This window comes from Amphiura filiformis, chromosome 3 (genome assembly GCF_039555335.1).
Source record: "Amphiura filiformis chromosome 3, Afil_fr2py, whole genome shotgun sequence".
In the NCBI taxonomy this organism is placed as follows: Eukaryota; Metazoa; Echinodermata; class Ophiuroidea; order Amphilepidida; family Amphiuridae; genus Amphiura; species Amphiura filiformis.
This window is the reverse complement of record NC_092630.1, coordinates 61,732,692-61,752,991: the sequence shown is the minus strand read 5'-3', so window position 1 is coordinate 61,752,991 and position 20,300 is coordinate 61,732,692. Positions and strand designations below refer to the sequence as shown.

The 20,300-nt window shown below is 42.8% G+C and overlaps 1 protein-coding gene across 1 annotated transcript in view; it reads right to left on the bottom strand.

Annotated features, from left to right (window-relative positions):
• LOC140148890 (intraflagellar transport protein 122 homolog) overlaps window positions 1-17,994 on the bottom strand; it is a 51,269-nt gene extending 33,275 nt beyond the window's left edge. The window contains 5 exon segments of the mRNA XM_072170988.1: window positions 184-317; window positions 780-856; window positions 1,547-1,710; window positions 2,771-2,837; window positions 17,887-17,994. Of these exon segments, the coding sequence (XP_072027089.1) occupies window positions 184-317; window positions 780-856; window positions 1,547-1,710; window positions 2,771-2,837; window positions 17,887-17,945 (501 nt within the window). The 5' untranslated portion in view covers window positions 17,946-17,994.
• Window positions 17,995-20,300: the final 2,306 nt, after the last annotated feature.

Genomic DNA, 20,300 nt, shown 5'->3' with positions numbered 1-20,300 from the left:
GCAGTGGTATCAATTCGAATCAGTGCATTTACGCTGTTGCATCGCAAACGTATCAACAAATCGCCCTTCTATGCATGTGAATACGCTCCGCATGATTAGATTAGTGCTCGCGATTCAAATCTGCCACTGTGAAATCCAACATGGCGTTGCTCTCAACTTCAGACGAATAAGTTGTTAACTTACCTTGCTCCTAATGCTAATCATACCAGAGTACATCCCCAAAGCCAGGTACTGACCATCCTTCGTCCAACTGCAACAGGTGATACGACTGCTGACCTTGTGTTTGGACACCGACTTCTGTTCCATTGACCACAGACCTACAGTCATTTACAATTGAAGCTTAGTGGGTATAATATCTTATACTTCCTTCCCAAACAGTATGTTGGAAATCTTCCAAACAGGCAGAATTTTATTTAATGATTTGATGCTTACAAATTCAATGAATGCAGAGATCTCAGACGATTGTGGGCATTAACTCTGATTTAGTGAATCTTAAGTTAGAATTTAAGGGCTAATGAGTGATTCAAATCACTCTGACGTGTTTTTGTTTAGAAGTAATCCAACATTTAAATAAGCAACGCCCAAGTATTGGATTGGAGTGTCCCTAGGGTTGGGCCAGACTTCTCTATATCCACATCAGATGAATTCAGTACTGATGTTTGCACTGGTGTAAGTAACTTTGAACACTCATTTTATGCAGCCTCTATTGGAGCAACATACATTGCACATACATCAATGCACTCGGCCAATTGTCTTAACAAAATTTGATCAACTCTTACCAAAATCACTGCATGCACAGCTGGCCAGCTGGTGAGTAATGGGATTAAAACATAACGACTGTATGGCATCATTGTGCCTGAAAACAAAAGGAAGAAATCATAACAATTGTTAGGAGCTCTAATTCACAGAATTGAAAAAAATGACAAATTTATAGCATATTTTTGCGAGCTTATTTTTTGTGATTCTACCTGTTCTGAACAGTTTTGTGGCTTCTGTTTAAAATATTTTCACAGGATTTTTAACTCATGGTTGCGTATTTATAAACAGCAAAAGCAAAAAAATAAACCCTCTTCCCCTGAAAATTCTGCATTACAGTATAGTGCAAATGAAATCTATTTGCACTTAACAGAAGTTGCTGGAGGCCTGAGACATCCATTTATCATCATTCAGGGCACCGCTTTGTACAGGCACAGTGCCCTAATCAGCCTACACATCTAGAATAACCATGGCAGCCAGGATTTTCATGTACCCTGGTATGGGTAAACCAGGACAACCTGCAATGCCAATTGATGAGTCGTTTGTTCTCAGAAGAAGTTCAAGCTTGCTCAAGTTTTACACAAGAACAGACTAACATGTCTGCAAGGGCTTCAATACACATTGCTGCAGTGAACATATAAGGTTTGTAAATTGGCTCACTACATTTCACTATACATTTGTAAACTCCTCTTTCAGTTACAAAATTTTTGCACAAAACCTTTGTTTCATCGACTTCTCACAATATCCAAATTTGCTGCCATTGTTCACATCATGTCCACTGATTACTTACGTGTATTTAAGTATTCCCTCTAGTTTGCTGGTCCATATGATCACACTCTTATCGGCCGATCCTGATGCAAACCGCTTGCCATCTTTAGCATACGCTACACAGTATACTGTATCTTTGTGTCCCTTTAAAGGCTGGATGAGGGTTCCATCAGTGGCATCATACACCTACAAAATATAAAAATAGTATAGTAATGAAAACTAATGATACTAATGAACATAAGTGAAAATGTACGACACAACATTCCTTGTAATGGTGCAACAAACATCAGTTATTTTAAACTTAAATGAAAGTTCTGCAAGAATTTTCACCAGGGTGGCAAAACAGTCTGAAGTTACCTCTGTACAGCACTTGTAAGACAACCATTATTGAACATGTTGTTGTGCAGGAAAACTACACTATGGACTGGACAGATACTATATCTTTGATCTAAAACATTTGCAAGTTTTGTGTATATTCATTAATTTAGCTCTAGATACCTTCTAGTTCTTCAATCAATATGGTATCAAATAAAAATGTCATCATTCGTTAATTTCATGGTGTTCCGCCAATGAGATTTGTTGTAAAATCTATAATTCTTCAATGTATATGGAGTGCTTATAAACTAGTGGTGTTACCAGAGTGGGGGGGGCACTTGCATTTTGGAAGTGACACATATATGTAGGCTGTTAAGACCCCCTTTCTTCAGCATCGCTGTCACCCAAAGATGACATTCTTTTTGGAACACATATTCTGTCACCTAAATTTTTTTGATTGATTTGTCATCCAAAGGCCCTACATTTTCAAGTTTGAACAATAACTTAAATTGTTAAATTGTTAAATACCACAGGCATTTGAAACCATTTAAGAACTAGAAAGTCAATGTTTGCGGCTTCTGTGGGACTGTTTTGGCACTTAACCAAATGTTTGAAAAGATATCTTTTCACCCAATACCCCTTAATTTAGGACTAAAAGGCTGTCTCTGAACTCTGACAATCTCTCACCCAAAGACCCCCTTATCTTTTACATTTGTCTCTAACCGATTACTCCTTACTGCAAAAGTCTCTGCTATTTAATACACCTGTATTTATTTCATATTGAAGTGCATCCCCTGGGGTTAGGAGGGGACCCTCTGTGATCTGGCAGTTTATGTACACAAGGTCTAAATTTCTCCCCATCCCTCCATAAACACATGACATAGGACGCTCTTGGTTCAACAAATACTATACCTATATAGAAGAGACTTACCAAAACTCTATTTCCAGCTGCAACCACTAGCTGACTGCCATCATTCTTGAAGGCAATGTCATAAATGCTACAAAGTAATATAAAAAAGATTGAGATTTTAATACTGCAAATGCACAGTGGGTATGAATACAAAGAAGAACTGCTATTAAAATCCCTCTAAAATCCCACATGTGATTCTCTCATCACAAAAAAAAATTATATATATGGGTCAAGTATAGTATAGACAACATATTTATATAGGTTTCCTTGACCTATCTTTTCTTTTTATTAGATGCAAAATATTATAGTATTGTGTTTGAGCCAAAATTTTGTGTTTTAAACTAGTATATATTTTGCAGTTAAACCTTTGATGAGCGCATACTAGTACAGTGATGTTGCAAAGTCACAGAGCTAACAACGTGTTCGGCGCAAAGTTCATTCATAAATTTCCACTCGGCAAAGAAGTGGCTACAGGGCGACAGGTAACCTTACCTATTGTTGTAACATAGTAAGCAGTAATCTGTTGACCGCTATCATGTCAATTGACATCTAATTGGGGGGTTAGGGTGGTGGTTAGGGTTAGGTTTAGGTTGACAAGAAAATACCAAGGTTACCTGTAAGCCCTGTAGCTGCTTGTCTCGCAACAGGACCTCATGACCTACAGAATTGCTGAGATTTGAGCTTGTGGCAGAGAAGAACGTCAACATCTAGGTATGAACAGCGTTCGAAATAGGGCCGGCCAGCCAGCCATTGGCCTGTAACTTTTTGGCCAGGCCGGTAACTTTCCTGACTAGCAGTCTAGTTGCCGGCCCGACTGGCCGGTAACTTTTTAAAGGTCAAAGTATTAGTTTTTAAATATTCAAACATGTGATTCATGAATGCATCTTCAATCTGTCATTTTGCTTTTTAAAATCACTTAACGAAGCATGGTATAAAATTAATATAATTCGTCCGATCCAAATATAATCCCGATCTTGCCAAAAGCATTTGAATGGCTCAACGGCCGATTCGACCAGCCTAAATTCTATTCTGTGTATTATATTTAGTGCATATACATTTGTAGCATACTTGATTTGTAGTAACGAGATGCCCATTTTATTTATTAGCAACGCACTCTAGCATCAAATGCGTAACAATCGTGTGCAAGCCTTATGAAATAAGTGGGCTGGAACCAGGAGCAATTTGTTTTTGAACATTGCTCCGGGTTCACTCGGATTTTACAAGAACCAGGAGCATTCTGAAGAAACAGGAGCAATTTTCAAAGATAGATCCTTTTCTGCATTTACATTTCAGCCAGCATACCAGCACTACTGCATCAAGTGCAAAGCTGGAACCATGAGTAATTGTTTTAGAAATTTGCTCCTGGTTCATGTGAATTTTACAAGGATCGGGAGCAATTGATGTAGGTATGAGAGGGAAACGTCAGTTTTAACACATTTGCTAGTCAGCCAAATTGGCCTAAACCGAAAGTACAAATTTACATTGAAATTTAAAAGAACCGCTTGCTCAAGGAAACCTACATAAATATGTTGTCTATACTTCACTTGACCCAAATATATGATTTTTTTTGGTGATGAAAGACTCGCACATGGAATTTCAGAGGATTTTGATAGAAGTTCCATTAAAAAAAGCTGCTATCGTCATGAGACTAAGATCTAGAAACACCTAGCTGAATCTTTTTGAATCTCTTTGACTAGATGTAACTTTGTTACGGAAAGTGCTATGACAAAAAGGTTTCAGTGTTGGCTTTCTTTACTCAAGGGCTTTAATTTGATATATAAAATGATGCAGTTTGATGGCAAATTTGAATTCACCTGGCATACCTAATTGATGGCTTTACAAGATCAAATTTGCTCCTGGTGCCTGCTTATTTCAGACAAGGTCCGGCTTGTAGTATGAAGGCAAATTCAAATTTGCCATCAAACCACATCATTTTATATATCAAATTACAGCCCTTGATTGAGTAAAGAAAGCCAAAACTGAAAACAGTTTTGTCATAGCACTTTCTGTAGCAAAGTTACAACTAATACATTCTTGTCAAAGATTGACTTTCATCAAAAAGATTCAGCTAACAAAACAGCATAAATCGGTAGTGTTTCTAGATCTTAAAACAGTTCAAGTCTCATGATGATAGCAGCTTTTCTATGTGGAACTGCTATTAAAATCCCTCTAAAATTCCATGCGAGTGTCTCATCACCCAAAAATCACATATTTGGGTCAAATGAAGTATATCGCTCATTCTACAAAATCCGGTGCCAATCCACTATAAAAATTGAAAAAAAAAAGTTGTTCAAAAAGACCTGCTTTTTGTGTTTTTTAAGAGTAAATGTATCACTACTTTCAGATGTAAAAAATTGCCAACACCATTTGCATATTTTTCTTTCAGGAAGTCATGATGTTTTTTAACACTAAAACTCAATGTAATGTGAGCTACGTTACCGACTACAAAATGGGCTGGTTTTACTCAATCCAAGGTCATAAAAAGCAAACTAAAGATCACTTGAGTGAAATGTAAAACCGATTTCACCATTTCATAGAAGTTTTGAAGATATGCGTAAATGAGTGTGTAACGTAGCTCACAGTAACGTAGTTCACGGGGTTTTAATGTTTTTAATGTGATTTGCGAGCGTTAGAAGCGTTATGTCGGTCAGGGTTCCGTTAAGGTTTTAAAAATGTGCGTCCGTAATAGCGCAAGTTTGCTGACGAGGTTACAAAAACTTGCGTCCAGACAGATTTTGTAGCGTCCATCTGAAATTCACGATTATGACGATACACACATACCCCGGGTCTACACCTCATCATATGTTGATTGTTAAAAATAAATAAAAGTGCATTTTCGCTGTGACAATCCATCTCCATTCGCTATGGTAATTAGTCCCAAACAGAAATGTTTGGTAGACTCATAACGGTGCGATCTTACCTTTCGATGTTGATTAAGATACTTCTTGCATCGATCCGAGATGCGGAAAAACCAATAGTCATTTTGTCCCACATAAATGAATAAATAACAAAAAACCCCGATCCCCGGTGGACTCACCCAAAAGGTGACGTCACACCATATGATCGCCCTTATCCGACTTGGGATCCCCTACTCGGACCAAACTTGTAGGGGGTGGCGGGGTCGGGATAATCAACATCGGAAAGGTAAGATCGCACGGTTATGAGTCTACCAAACATTTCTGTTTGGGACTAGACTCAGTACACCGGTCGATCTTACCGTTCCGATGTTGATTAAGATACTTCTTGCATCAACATCTGAAAGATCGATCTAGCAAGTAACCGGCGGATGGAGGTACAAGATTGGTCAGCATCTGATCAGGGATCGGGGCGGGTAGCGATGGTTTTCAGCGAGGTCAGAAAATATTTTCCCCAGCGGTCGGGAAACAAAAAGACCACGCGATCACAGACATAAACCTCCTTACTTAATAAGTTTGGTGGTTAAGAATAGCGACACTGGTTCTTACCATGCTGAGTATTCTGTATAGTCTGAAAACCTGGTACCCGTACACCACCGTATTATGATCGCCCGAACAATGTCCCGGTAAACCTCCGCCCGTCTCTGATTACTAACGTAAGCGGAAGTATCGTAGAGAAGGGCGAAGGTGGCTTCGGGACACCGCCTACTAGATCTCCTCAAGGGACAACCGAGCGGTATACCCAAGATGATGAGATAGCTCGTGTCGAGTGGGTCGTGGGACGCGAAACCTTCGCGATCCCCGGACCCCACCAACACCTGGACCAGCCATTGCGACAGCGGCTGGACCGAAAACTCTGTAAGGGTGATGAATGCGGTCGTGAGTCCCTCGCAAGGCTTGTGTTCGGAAGAAATAGTGCTGCAGCGCCTTATCGGACACCCCAGCCTATCTTTGGCTTCAGCGAACCTTGCCCAACCCTGGGGATTGGAGAGGGGCGAATGTCGGTATGCACGCGCCCGTTCAGAGTCACGAGAACAGAGCGCCAAAACAGTGTCGCTCCAGTGTTTGTGAACACGGAAGCTAACCTCGAGACCGTGTGCAACTCAGCACCGCCGTCCGAAGCCAACGCCAAACCGGAAAGCCATCTTGAGAGTTACGTATTTAAGCGTCGCTTTTGGCGGAAGGTCAAAGGGTGACCCTTAAAGTAATCTAAGACTGTGTTGGGATCCCTTAGGAGGATCACTTTCCTTGTTGGTAGACACTCGTTGAACATACCGTCGAGGCGTAGACTAATAAGGTAACCATCGGCTATGATAGTCGACCCGTCTCGAAACCTCGGTGAATGGAGAGGACAGCTGACTTATAGCTGGCCCCAGTGGCCCGCTGAAGTCTTGCTTGGAACTTTTCTGTCAGAAACTCCGGAACTAGCAGCACAGAGGCTCTAGCGGGAGAGCTATTTGTCTCATTGCACCAAGCGTAGTATGGAGCCAGACTCTGGCTATACGTGCGGAGGGTAGACTTCCGTCTAGCCCGGCGATGAGAAAAACAGCTTCTGATGAAAAGTATCCCTCCGCTGCGTGTTCCTGGTAAGGGCCATGCAGCTAACTGCAGAATGCTCTAGTGATAGACTGGGTACCTCCGCTCCGGGCATCCGGAGTAGATCTGGTACCTCGGGGAGTGCCAGCGGCCTGCCGCTAGCAGAATGACAATGCAGTCTTCCCACCCGATCTTGGCCACCACCCTCATGAGTAGTGAGATCGGAGGACTGCATAAGCTGTCATCCTCCCCAGTCTATGGACAGAGCGTCCACGGTGAATGCTTGGGGGTCCGCGACCCTTGAGCAGTACACCGGCAGTGGATGATTGCGATGAGATGCGAACAGATCTTTCGAGGGTGGTACATCCCTTGAAGATCGTCTGAAGCGACCTCGCGAACAAGGGACCATTCTGCTGGTCCCGACACCCTTCCTCGTGACAGATTGTGCGCGAGGATGCTGGTGACGCCCGCGATGTGTATCGCTCTCATCGTAATCTGCCTGAACTTGCACCACCCTATCAGGTGTCGTGCCTGCAGGCTCAATCGTGGTGGCCCGGAGTCCCCTTGTCTGTTGGGGTAGGCTCCCACGGTTGTGTTATCCGTCAGGACAACGGTATGTGATTCCACGATCACCTCCTCGTAAGCGAGGGAGGTTGATGTGAAACTCTGTCTCTATGGCCCCCATAGGCCGAGGCGGAGTCTCCGTGGATGTGGACCCCCAGCCCGTTTTGGCGCTATGGTGCGTCACTACGTGACATACCGGGGTGCAGGAAACCTGACACCCTGGGTCAAATTGGGCTGATGGGTCCACCACCAGAGTTCCTCTCGCGCGATCTCCGACAAGCGGAACCGCGAGGGATATTGAGTGACGACTGGGCCTGCAAGCAGGCTAGAAGGTGTAGTTGGGTAAGCCCTAACGTAGAAAGCGGCAGTACAGTACGAGGTCTACCATACTGGCCATTAGGCCTACCACCTTCATCCATGCCACAGCGGGTTTTGCCCGAGACTCGGCCAAGAGTCAGGCACACCGCACCATGTTAAATCACCCGCTCGGGTGAGAGCACCTGCGAACCCCTCCGTGAGGGTGATCTGGGCCCCTACAAATAGTGGTGTCTCTGCGTCGGGACCACGCTGGACTTTTTGAGCTGATCAAAAATCCAGGGTCCCGCACCCTACGGACTATCAACCCCATGAGACCCGTAGTCTTCAGTGGAGTGCGTCCGTATATGAGCCAAGCGTCCAGGTAGCAACTGATGTTGACACCCCTGTGCTTCAGATGCGCTGCCACCGCTCTGACCAAGAGTGTTAAACACCCTGGGAGAGATGGACAGGCGGATGGCGGTATCAAAACTGGTAATTTTGAACCTGTACCTAGAAGCGCAGATGCCTCCGATCTTGAGAGGCGATTGGCATATGCAGATAGGCGTCCGAGAGATCTAGCGATGCTGTTCCCATGCCCCTGATGGGGCAGGCTAGCACCAGGCGAGAGTCCCCATTCTGAACCTCTTGGGCCTGAAGAGCGTGTTCAACAGCCTGCGGTTCGGATGGGGCTCCCCGTCGCCGGTCTTCCTTGGAGCCAATGGCTCCAAGATCACCCGTAGAACGGGGTGACCGGGACAATCGCCCGCTTCGTGAGAAGCTGTGTGATCCCTGTCAGTAGTGCCCGAAGCTGGGGGCCGACTGCCGGCACTACTGTGGACCTCTGAAATGTGCAGGCGAATGTGGGGAGACTGGGTTGCCAGTCTGTAACCCCCACTCACCACTGACCATACCCAGGCGCTCAAAGAGATGGTTTCCCACCTCTGGGTGAAAGCCATAAGCTGTGGTTCTCTGGGAGAAAAAAAAAAAAAAAAACCGCTGAGTCCCCCAGGAATGTTCTGCCTAGCTTCCCTTGGAAGGCGCTTGCTCTTCGGGGCTTGCCAGCTGTTCCTGTGCTACCCTTGCGCCTCCCAGAAATGGGTGCTGCAGAGGTAGTGGGCTCGGGTACTGTTGGTGGTGCACGGCCTGCTAAAAGTCGGACTCCTACCCATGGTAAGGGCAGTTTCCGACCTCTTCAGAGTGCTCCCGTTGGTAGCTTCTTTGCACGGTCCTCCACCGTGGCGCAGAAGCATCCAAAGAAAAAGGACCCTGCCTTTCCATCGCGTTGAGCGATTGGAGTGGCAGGCCCCTCCCAGCAGCTGAGTGGACACCCTATGGGCTAGGCCCATGGAGCTCTCGTTGAGGCTAGCTGTTAGCACCGCTAATAGGCTCCCCTCGCGGAAGAGCTCAGATGTTGTCTGGCGTGATCGGCAGCGACATCTGGGTCCCTCTCGGATCCCCTCAGGTAGGTCCCGTGGTCCTCCCGCGTTACACGCAGAGGAAGCGTGCAAGCATGCGGCGTCATAGCTCTACTGAGCTCGACAGCCCTACGATATCTACCCGTGAGGTTTGCCGGGACTGAGAGTGCAGGCGTCCCCTGTGAGGAAGCAGCAGCTGAGCATCCTACTGGAAGGATCCCCTGGTCCGCCTCCCTGGTCTCCCCCTTGGGGGGGTGTCCGGAGGAAGATCAGTGCTGTTGCTCCCCTCGCGGGGCAGCGGGGGCAGGAGATTGTTTTGATGTCACTACCGGACTCAGCTTCCGACTCCTTTCCCTCGCCCACAGTATCCGTATCATGCTCCGATGATGACGGTAACTGAGGACGGGCATCTGAAAGCGGGTAAGAAGGCATAACCACTGTGTGGCTCGCCGACTACCTGCCAGCAGAAGAGGGAGTAGGGGAGATTGGGGTTAGTTGAAACATTTTTCACAAAATCGTCTTTTTAACGCAAACCGATTACTTTCAAGAAACACTAACCATATCAGTATAAACATATACATACATGCTACAAATACAGCCTTAAACTTTATTGGACCTGCTTATGATTATTCATATAATCCAATTTGAAAATTTGAAAAAAGTGTTTCAACTAACCCCACCCCTGGGGTAAGTTGAAACATAGAGGTTAGTTGAAACACGACTTGTAAAAATTTCAAAATAATTATTATTGTGTTGTTAGGGTTATACTTCCCTTGAAGGCACCCTTTAACATACAATCAGTGTGAAAAAATGAATAAATAAATATGTGGGAGTCGGGTCAATACTTTGGACACAAGGTGTGAGTGTCACCATGGACCAAAATATGAGAAGCCTAAAATATTATAAAATGTACTTTCTGTGTGCATTTTTTGCTTGTATTATTGCTTTTTAACCATATTAAAGCAATATTGAAGAAATAGTAAACATGTTACAAATTTTAAAAGTCAAATTTTAACCATATTTTTCTATCACGATTTTCACGTTTCAACTAACCCCACCTCAAAAGTTTCAACTAACCCTGATGCCTATTTTTACATTTCAAAGTTCATTACACAAAATAAGAAATACAATAAAACTTTTATTTAACATTGTTCTGGGACTTACTACTAGTGCTTATGATACTCAAAAAATAATCCCCAGAATCTTTAAACAACATGGAGATAACGCATCTTTTCTGAGGGGCATAAAAATTAGTCAGTAAGTCAAAAAACAGATATTCCTTTCCCAAGCCAACACTGGTGGGGCATCAGTGCTGTTGCTAATTTGGTGGATGACCCTTACTAATACCTATTACTAGGTGCCAGTATTTTACCAAATTATTTTTGTGTAAAAAAAAAAATACAATGTTTCAACTTACAACGCGTTCCAACTAACCCCAATCTCCCCTACTCCCGCAAGACCCTGAGGTATCCGCCATGGCACCACTGGGTCCGCATGCTCTCGCAGCCGTCGTCCTAGCGCTAGCAGCACGGGGCCTACCCTGATCAAGATCTGGGTTAGCCCCATGCCGGCTGGCCTGGTCAACAGCTGATGTTGGTACTGCGTGGCCATCGCTGGCGACACTTGCCACGGTGCTGGGCCGTGGAAGAAACACCCTGCGGCGGGTACCACGGGGCATACCCAGCCGGCAGCTGACCCTGAAAGGATCCGCCACCAGGGTAACCCCATGGTACTGCAGTACCAGCACCGCCTCCCCTTGTTGCCACAGAGACTGTGGCGACTAAAGCGAGTGCTGCGGTACCGGTGCGGTATCAGCGTGGGTACCGTGAGGGTTCCCAACTGTGGACCGCTGTACCCTCGCCACACTGCGTTCCCTGTTTGGGGATCAAGCTGTGTGCTGGCGTGGTACCGGCGCGGTACTAGCATGGGGACCCGTGGGGGTTCCCGGTTGGGTACCGCTGTATGCGTGGTTCCAGCGTAGGTGCCCGTGAGGGCTCCGGCTGTGTACCACTGTACCCATGCCTCACTGCGTTCCCCGCAAGGGAGATCAAGCCGTGTGTATGGGTACCCGCTATACCGGCTGTCCCTTGGCTAGAGGGAGCTTGCCTAGTACCACGGGTAGCTGGCGTGCATACCCCGATCAATCACCTCGCCACCTGAATAGGCAGCGTCAATCAATGGAGCTATGCCCTGTTAATTTGACAGTGATCGATCAAGAGAGTGTAATTGACCCATTGACGGTAATGGATCACCACGCTCCGCTGGCTCGAGGACATAAGTGGGTTGTTGATCAGCTAGGCTGTTCAAGCTACTTACTGTACCCTCTAGAGCTGCGCCCAAGGTCGCTGTGTGTGGCGGACCACTCACGGCAGCTATGGGCGGGTGCATAGCGGCTACCACTGAAGTCAAGCCGTAGCTCGTCTTTGTAGCTGCCACCGAATGCACCTGGGTCGCTGTCCCGTGAGAGACTGCGAGCCCAACCCCTGAATAATCGCCAGCCAGTCCCTGTGGACAGCCAGCAGCTATTCTAGGGCCCAGGGTATCACTTTCGGCGGTCCCGCCATGGGCGCTGCCGTGTGACAACCCCAGTTGGTTCTGCTAAGACTACACCCACAGCGTTAGCATGTATCGTCTCTGCTGAACCCATGCATGCTAGGGTTCAACCCAGGCAAGCCCGGGGTACCCTTGCATGCAGGGGTCGCGCTAACCTGCGTTTCTGCGCGTACAGCGCATATTTTAAAGTTTGAGCGCATCTATTCATTTTTGCATACCAGTTCAGGGGTTTTCATGCGCGCAGAAAAATGAAAGAAAAATAAAAGCTTCGATCTTCAATATTTACGACCTGTCCAGAAATTATGTAACATAAAATGCAATAACATAAATGTTGAAGTGAAGTCGCCGTAGCATTGTAACATAATTTAAAAATAAAAATAAAATACACACCGCCAGCGTAATTTAACACAGATTGTGATATTGTCTAGAATCACTGATGAGTTTTATTGCAGTACTGAATGACGACACGTACGTGAGTTGGTAATTTCTAATTCTAGGGATCAGTAAGAAATGCTTCAAGGGTGGTGTGTAGAGATATGCCAGCGGTGAAATACGAGGCCATAGAAGAAAAAAGTGACAAAAATTTGCCCTTGAATTATGTTTTTTAGTCAAAATACTCCAGTAATTCAATAAATATCATGATATTTGGCCTAAACTTGAACTCATTTGTAATGAAATGTCATTTTTTATTGAATAAATCATGGCTTTTTCACTCGTCCATGTGACTTGCAATGCTGTTGAATTCTGCACTTTGCCGAAGGTGAACTGCATTTTATGGAATTCGGCGAACTTTTATGGCATAAAGCAACACTTTTATAGCAAGTACACTGTGTGGGAACTTTCTTTAAAAGCCAGATAGTTGATTAATAGCGAGAATCGCGGCGTGAAAGAGAGATTGCGTTTTTGCCAGGCCTTAACTATTTACACATCATAACCAAAATCACAAAATCTGATACTGATATATTGAAACGGGCATTCAATACTTGACTAGAGAACCCCTCATTTTAGGATTTGAGCGCATATTTTTAACACTTTCAGGGGGGTCAGGGGTTCTGAGAACCCCTGGTTTTAAAACCTAGTGCTACCCCTGCTTGCATGCTGCCCGTCGCTGGCTACTACTGTGGCTGTTTGAGCCCGTAGATATGCCTGCAACAGACGGGTGTCCTCCTGCTAAAAACCCGTGAGGATTTTCGCTAGAGGACTGGTATCCTCCTGCTACAAAACCCGCTAGGGTTTTCGCTGGTGGTTACCGCTCTGCTGCCTGCTACTTTGCTCCGGCGTATAGTCAGTGCTTTCGCTGGCTGCTGAGCCTTTGGACGCGCTTAGCAGTCCCGAAGGAACCGCCTGCTTGTCCGGGGACGGAGCCCCTTAAGCAGACCTGCCATGACCCATAGGGGCTGTCACAGCAGAATCTACCGTGTCGACTGGTATCCTCCTGCTGCAAAACCCGCTAGGGTTTTCGCTGGTGGTTACCGCTCTGCTGCCTGCTACTTTGCTCCGACGTATAGTCAGTGCTTTCGCTGGCTGCTGAGCCTTTGGACGCGCTAGCAGTCCCGAAGGAACCGCCTGCTTGTCCGGGGACCGGAGCCCCTTAAGCAGACCTGCCATGACCCATAGGGGCTGTCACAGCAGAATCCACCGTGTCGACCTTACCAGTGCCCTTGGTAGATTTCTTCTTCGTCTTATGGCGATGGACGGAGCCTATCCCAATCGTCAAGCTGGAACTCGGAGAGTCCTAAGCAAAAGAAAGACATCTAGAAGATCGTGAGCACTCCCTGTGGGTGAAACAGAGCGGGTGTGGGTCCCGCTCCGTCACCAGGGAAGGGCAAGCCCGACAGGGCGAGCGAAGCGAGGAGAAAAGGGAGGGCACTACCCCCCAACCGCGACTCAAGCCCAGTAAGCAAACCTGAGCACAGAGGCTGGTCGCTAACGTTAGTGGTAAAGTAAGGACTGGCTAACTTTATTACTAAAATGTCAGGCGGGTCCCTACCAATCCCCACCGTATGAATATCTGATTAACTTCGTCTTTATTGGGGTAATGAAGACATAACGATAGAGTAATCACCCTAACATAGCAACAATAACCTACCGTACATGAAATACAATGTGTATGTACAAACATCTATTGTAACTTACAGGCTGCAATGGTTGTTTTACGTGGGAAACAAAAAGAATGGCGTCAACGAGCGGCCATTTTGAATTGCTCGTGTGTCCCGTATACAAGCGGAGCACGATATGTAGCTAAGTTTTGGATCGTTTTTTGTCACTTTCTCGCCAGAAAATGCCGTCAAAACTATCCTCAGCCGAACAATACCGGTTTGGTTTTACCTAAGGTGTGAAACTACAACCGTATATCTCGCCTTGGTCGAGAAATTGATACACAGTGCTATGAACAATCGATAGGCACGTCTGTGTCAGTCGGAGACCAAGGAAGATAAGAAGCGATCATATGGTGTGGCGTCACCTTTTGGGTGAGTCCACCGGGGATCGGGGGTTTTGTTATTTATTCATTTATGTGGGACAAAATGACTTTTGGTTTTCCGCATCTCGGGATCGATGCAAGAAGTATCTTAATCAACATCGGAAGCGGTAAGATCGACCGGTGTACTGAGTCTTTTCTCATTTCTGTGTCAGTTTTGGTTCGAAAGGTGGTCAAAAACAGGTGCAAAAACATGAGCAAAGTCTGTCAATCTGGAACAAATTTTCGTTCGTAATTTTACTTCCGCATTTCTTTTTTTAAATTAATGTGCTGTTGATGCTACAAAGCTGAAACTAGTGCGCTGCCACAAATAATACGAAAAAGGGTTATCATTTGAATTTTGTCTTTAAAATTGCTATTATTCATCGTAACAATAATACTAATAAAGGAAACCTAGATTATTTATGAGAAAATAAACTTAAAATATTAAAAATTGAATATTGTCAGGTCGTGATAAATAATTAAATAAACATTAACCGCACGTTAGTGGCACGTGTTCAGCTTGTAAACAAATCAATCGGGACTTCCCCATCAAACAACGATCGTTAGGAAAGCATGCAAAAAGTGCAAGTGCACGATTTCCTGACGTTGCATTTACAAATATTGCAGAATTTACTTCAATTCTTAGCAGGTGGGTCAAAATTTTGGGGCTTTTATTATCTTAAAAATATAAAAGAATACACATTTCTTATTTTTATCATCAATTAATGATAAAATTTCGAAGTTTTGTCTGCATCCACATGCAATGCATGTGACATGGACGCAAAATACTTGATTAGCCATGATAACTTACGTCCAAATTTGTAAAATACGCGTCTGGACGCAATGACGCACACTAACGGGAAGCCTGATGTCGGTTAATTCTAATATAAATGGGGTTCGACCACTGGTAGCTTTCACATATTATTAGGAAGTACATGTAATACAAGTGCATACTATAGAATCCTGGTAACGTAGCTCACCAATCTTAACATGGTCGGTCGAAATTTCAATGTTTACAACATTTCTATGCCAAAAATGCTACAGCATCATGATTTTTACTGTGATTTTTAAAAACCTATGAGTGTTTCCTGTAAAGTGTGCTGAGGCTTGTGGATCAAAGTGTGCTGAGGCTTGTGGATCAACGCGTCTAGGCGTTGTGCCTGTGCGTAAATAGCACTATAAATCACTGCGCTTTTTTTTTTTTTTTTTTTTTCCTTTCAAAAACCGCACATTACATTGATACCTCTGTTTTACTTCTTTCCAATAATGTGTGTTAAAAAAAGGGTAACGTAGCTCACGGCGTTTGGTGGAAAGTGCAATTTATTTTAGAATTACACAAAGACGTTTTAATCACTAAAAAATAATGTTGATAAACAATATGATGGTGCGTTATCTAATTAAAAAACAACAAATATGTAAAGAAATCGCATTTATTCAAAGAAAATATTCAGGGTCAGATGTTACACTTGAGCAGTGGAAAGCGCATTTTTAGCGATTTTGAGCCTTTGCAAGGGTTAATCAGGCTGAAGAAAGCATTTAAAGTATGGACAACTATATATGTCTGTGTAGATCTCGTTGAGTTCTACCAGAAAAACAACATATTTGATGCCCTAAATGCTCGACAAAGTGTTTGTGGACCAAAGAATGGAAAAAAGGCTATTGGCACCGGATTTTGTAGAATGAGCGATAGACAACATATTCATGTATATTGTAGGTTTCTGTGAGCAATCTTTTTTTTTTAATTTCTATGTAAATATATATTGTGTTTGGGCCCCGGTTTAGGCCAATTTGGCTGACTAGCAAATGTGTTAACTAAGGTTTGCCTCTCATACCTACGGCCATGACGGCTTGATCGTGTGCAAATTCGAAGCTGGCTGGTCCTGGACCTGCAACCTGCATGACCTGGGTCATGGGCGCACTCATGCTACCTGGGAGCTCAACTTAACACGGCTGTGTACTCTAGACATTGTTGCTTTCGCGAAATTGAGTTTTTTTGATATGTTTGTACTTTGTTATGTTTTTTATAAATACAAGGAATGAAAATCCAGATTTGTAAACTCCAACTGCAATATTTTAAGGATTTTATTTCACTATTCCACTCGTGTTTGAAATTGAAAAGGAAAGAAAATCTTTGTTGTACCAGCAGGGTAATTGCTGCAGCAACAACGCATCGCTTTGCGTATCGCGCAATTTGGTAACGCACAAATACGCTCATATCGAGGCGCTTATCTGCATCGCGGCGCATCTTATGGAAATTTCACAAAAACCTAGTCGTCATATGGCTCCGTTTTAGCTGATAAAATGTGATTTTTTCAAGTTCTTTCCCCCGATTTAAACATCAAATAGATTTCGCCCAAACTTCTCAAGGGCCTGTGGATTTACCCGATGTTCACGTAATGTAAGGTAGAAAAACGAGAACTGCCGCATTCTCCTGTAAGCTTCGATCAAAGTGCAAAATGTGACCACTTTAAACTTCAACTGCCTTTAATATATTTCAATGTTCATTTTCTCGGTAAAATGACAATTTAGGTACACAATAACTCAATAAATACAGCATCTATAGGTAAGCAATTATGCTCATCATAAAAAGCATGATTGACTTAAGAAACGGTTTTCTCATTTTTTTTTATATTTTGGTCTATTTCCAATTTTAGGCATCATTTTGTGCAAATAGGCGGTTGTGAATTTTAAAAAGTTCATTTTGATGCCTTATATGGTCAATATCTCCAAAAATAAGGCCAATATCAAGAAACTAAAAAAAACGTTTTGGAATGGTGCCTCAAGATTAAGAAAAAAGCAAAACGAACATTTTTGGAAAGAGTGTTTTTTTGTTATGATGTACCGAACAAAAATTGCAAAAAATTCACTTTTTTGTGATTTTCTTCATAATTGTTGTTTTTACACCAAAACTGTACTTATATTGAGATTCATTGATGTCTTGCCTTTATAAAAATGTATACTTTTACATGTCTTGCATGAATATTTACAAAGTTATGGCACTTTTACTACATGCGTATCTGAGAGTTCACAGCTACCTTTATAAGTGTGGGCAGTATATGGGCACCAAAAACCCCAAATTTTCACGTTTATATCTTTTCAGACCTAAATATATCGAATTCATGAATTTGGAAAATATCAGTCTGAGCTGAGACGAATATACCTAGGTATACCTAGGTATATTCGTCTCAGGTCTGAGCAATCTCGGACTAAAAATAATGTAAGCTTAATACTATTTCATACAGTTACTGCAGATAGGTGCAGAATTCTGCAGCCATGCATGCATGCATGCTGAAGAACGATTCGAAAAAAGTAAAATTGCACTTCATTTTGACATCTTGTGAATATGTGGTCACACAAACTTTTTCTTATAAATGAAAGTTTTCTCTTTATTCTTACCATTGCTCTACTTTGTCCCTATCATGGACTTTATCCACCCAAGTTGGCACAGCTCTCATCTTCTTCTCGATTCATTTACAAGTATGTCACTTTTGCGCATGCGCATTTCTTGGTAACTAGACGCTGTTTTTTGCAGGCTGTTTTGATATCAAAATATATTATATTACGTAATTTGTTTTATAGCTATATCTAAATAATAATAATAATAACAATAATAATAACAATAACAATAAGAATAAGAATAACAATAACAATAAGAATAAGAATAAGAATAAGAATAAGAATAAGAATAAGAATATAACACTAATAAAAAATGAAATAAAATAAAATAAAATAAAATAAAATAAAATAAAATAAAATAAAATAAAATAAAATAAAATAAAATGAAATGAAATGAAATGAAATGAAATGAAATGAAATGAAATGAAATGAAATGAAATGAAATGAAATGAAATGAAATGAAATGTTATGTTGGTTATGTTATGTTATGTTATGTTAGGGGCTGTGCAATAATTATCAGCCCCCAGAAGTATAAAATTTCGAACAGCTCGCCAAAAATCAACCCCCCCCTCTCGGCCCGCCAAAAATCGCTTCCCCCTCCTCCCTCTCGGCCCGCTAAAAATTCTTTGCCCCCCCTTTAACATGCCAAATTTTTGGGATCCCAAATTCCAAACTTTAAATGGTCTAGATGTATGTTGCGAGCGCAGCGAGCAGGAAACTTTGCATATTTAAGCGCGGTTTCCGTACCGTTTTCCTAAGCCTTTTAAAGCATTTTATTAAAAGGTGCCCCGTGAATGCGTGCCAAAAATCGCTTGCCCCCCCTCTCGGCTTGCCAAAATTGCTTGCCCCCCTTTCGTCTCGCCAAAATTTCTTGCCCCCCCAATTTTACCCTCCCCAGGGCTCATAATTATTGCACAGCCCCTTATGTTATGTTATGTTATGTTATGTTATGTTATGTTATGTTATGAGCTCTATTAGGTTATTTTATGCAGCGGCGTAGATTTCTTTTTGACATTGGGGGGGATGGAGTTTGAAAAAAATTCTCGAAGTATAGTCAATCCAGCACCTTTTAGCGAAATAATAAGTTTATGTTACAAAGGCGCGTGAAGCGCGCGAAAATTTTTGCTATTTTGAAGCTAAACTGATCAAATATGGTGTAAAAGTAGAATAAATGGGCGCGAAGCGAGCGAAAATTTGTATTTTGGGGGCTAAAATGAGCAAATATGAGGTTAATTTGATCAGAATTATCAGGCGTCAACATTGGGGGGATGATTGTATGGACCATCACCCCTTGCAAAATATTGGGGGGGGGGGTTATCCCCCCCCATCCCCCCGGGATCTACGCCTATGATTTTATGTTATGTTATGTCATGTTATGTTATGTTATGTTATGTTATGTTATGTTATGTTATGTTATGTTATGTTATGTTATGTTATGTTATGTTATGTTATGTTATGTTATGTTATGTTATGTTATATTATCACATAACATCACATCTATAACATATATACTTTATAAAATAACAAATATAAATTATAATATATTAGGCCTATGTTATGTTATGTTATGTTATGTTATGTTATGTTATGTTATGTTATGTTATGTTATGTTAAGTTATGCAACATAAAATAGCAAATCTCTTAATACTAATTACGGCGTGTCCGTCCGTCCGTCCGTCCTCTGTCCGCGCGCTATCGCGTGCGAGTCCGCGTGTTTCGCGTTCACGCGGTGCGATATCGCGTGCGCGCGGTGCGATATCGCGGAGTATCAACGGGAGTGTGCGCGGAGTACAGTGCGCGCATCGGAAAAGCATTACAGTGTGACTAACAGGTGCATCTCATCGGACCAATAGGCCTATTTTCAAGACAGGATTAACATAAAATCATCAGTTATGGTATAACCCGTTTGCGTTGAATTTCGGGGTATTTTGGGGTCCTCAATGTGGTAGCAGGACAGGGTTTGAAAGAGGCGAACGATGGGCTTTCAGATTATGGGTACCGAAGTAAGCGTCACAGCTACAAAACAGAGTTGATTAATCATTGAGCGACGCATATCGTAGTAGTTTGAAAGGTTAGGACATTAGTATTACGGGTGTTGGGTAATTAGAGATAGGCCTATCACGAGAACCGCCCAACCCGAGAACCGCGAAATCTAGTATAATATATTATGTTGTGTTATTTTATGTTATGTTATGTTATGTTATGTTATGTTATGTTATGTTATGTTATGTTATGTTATGTTATGTTATGTTATCACATAACATCACATCACATCACATAACATATAACATAAAATAACAAATATAAATTATAATATATTATGTTATGTTATGTTATGTTATGTTGTTATGTTATGTTATGTTATGTAAATGTTATGTTAAGTTATGTAACATAAAATAGCAAATATAATATAT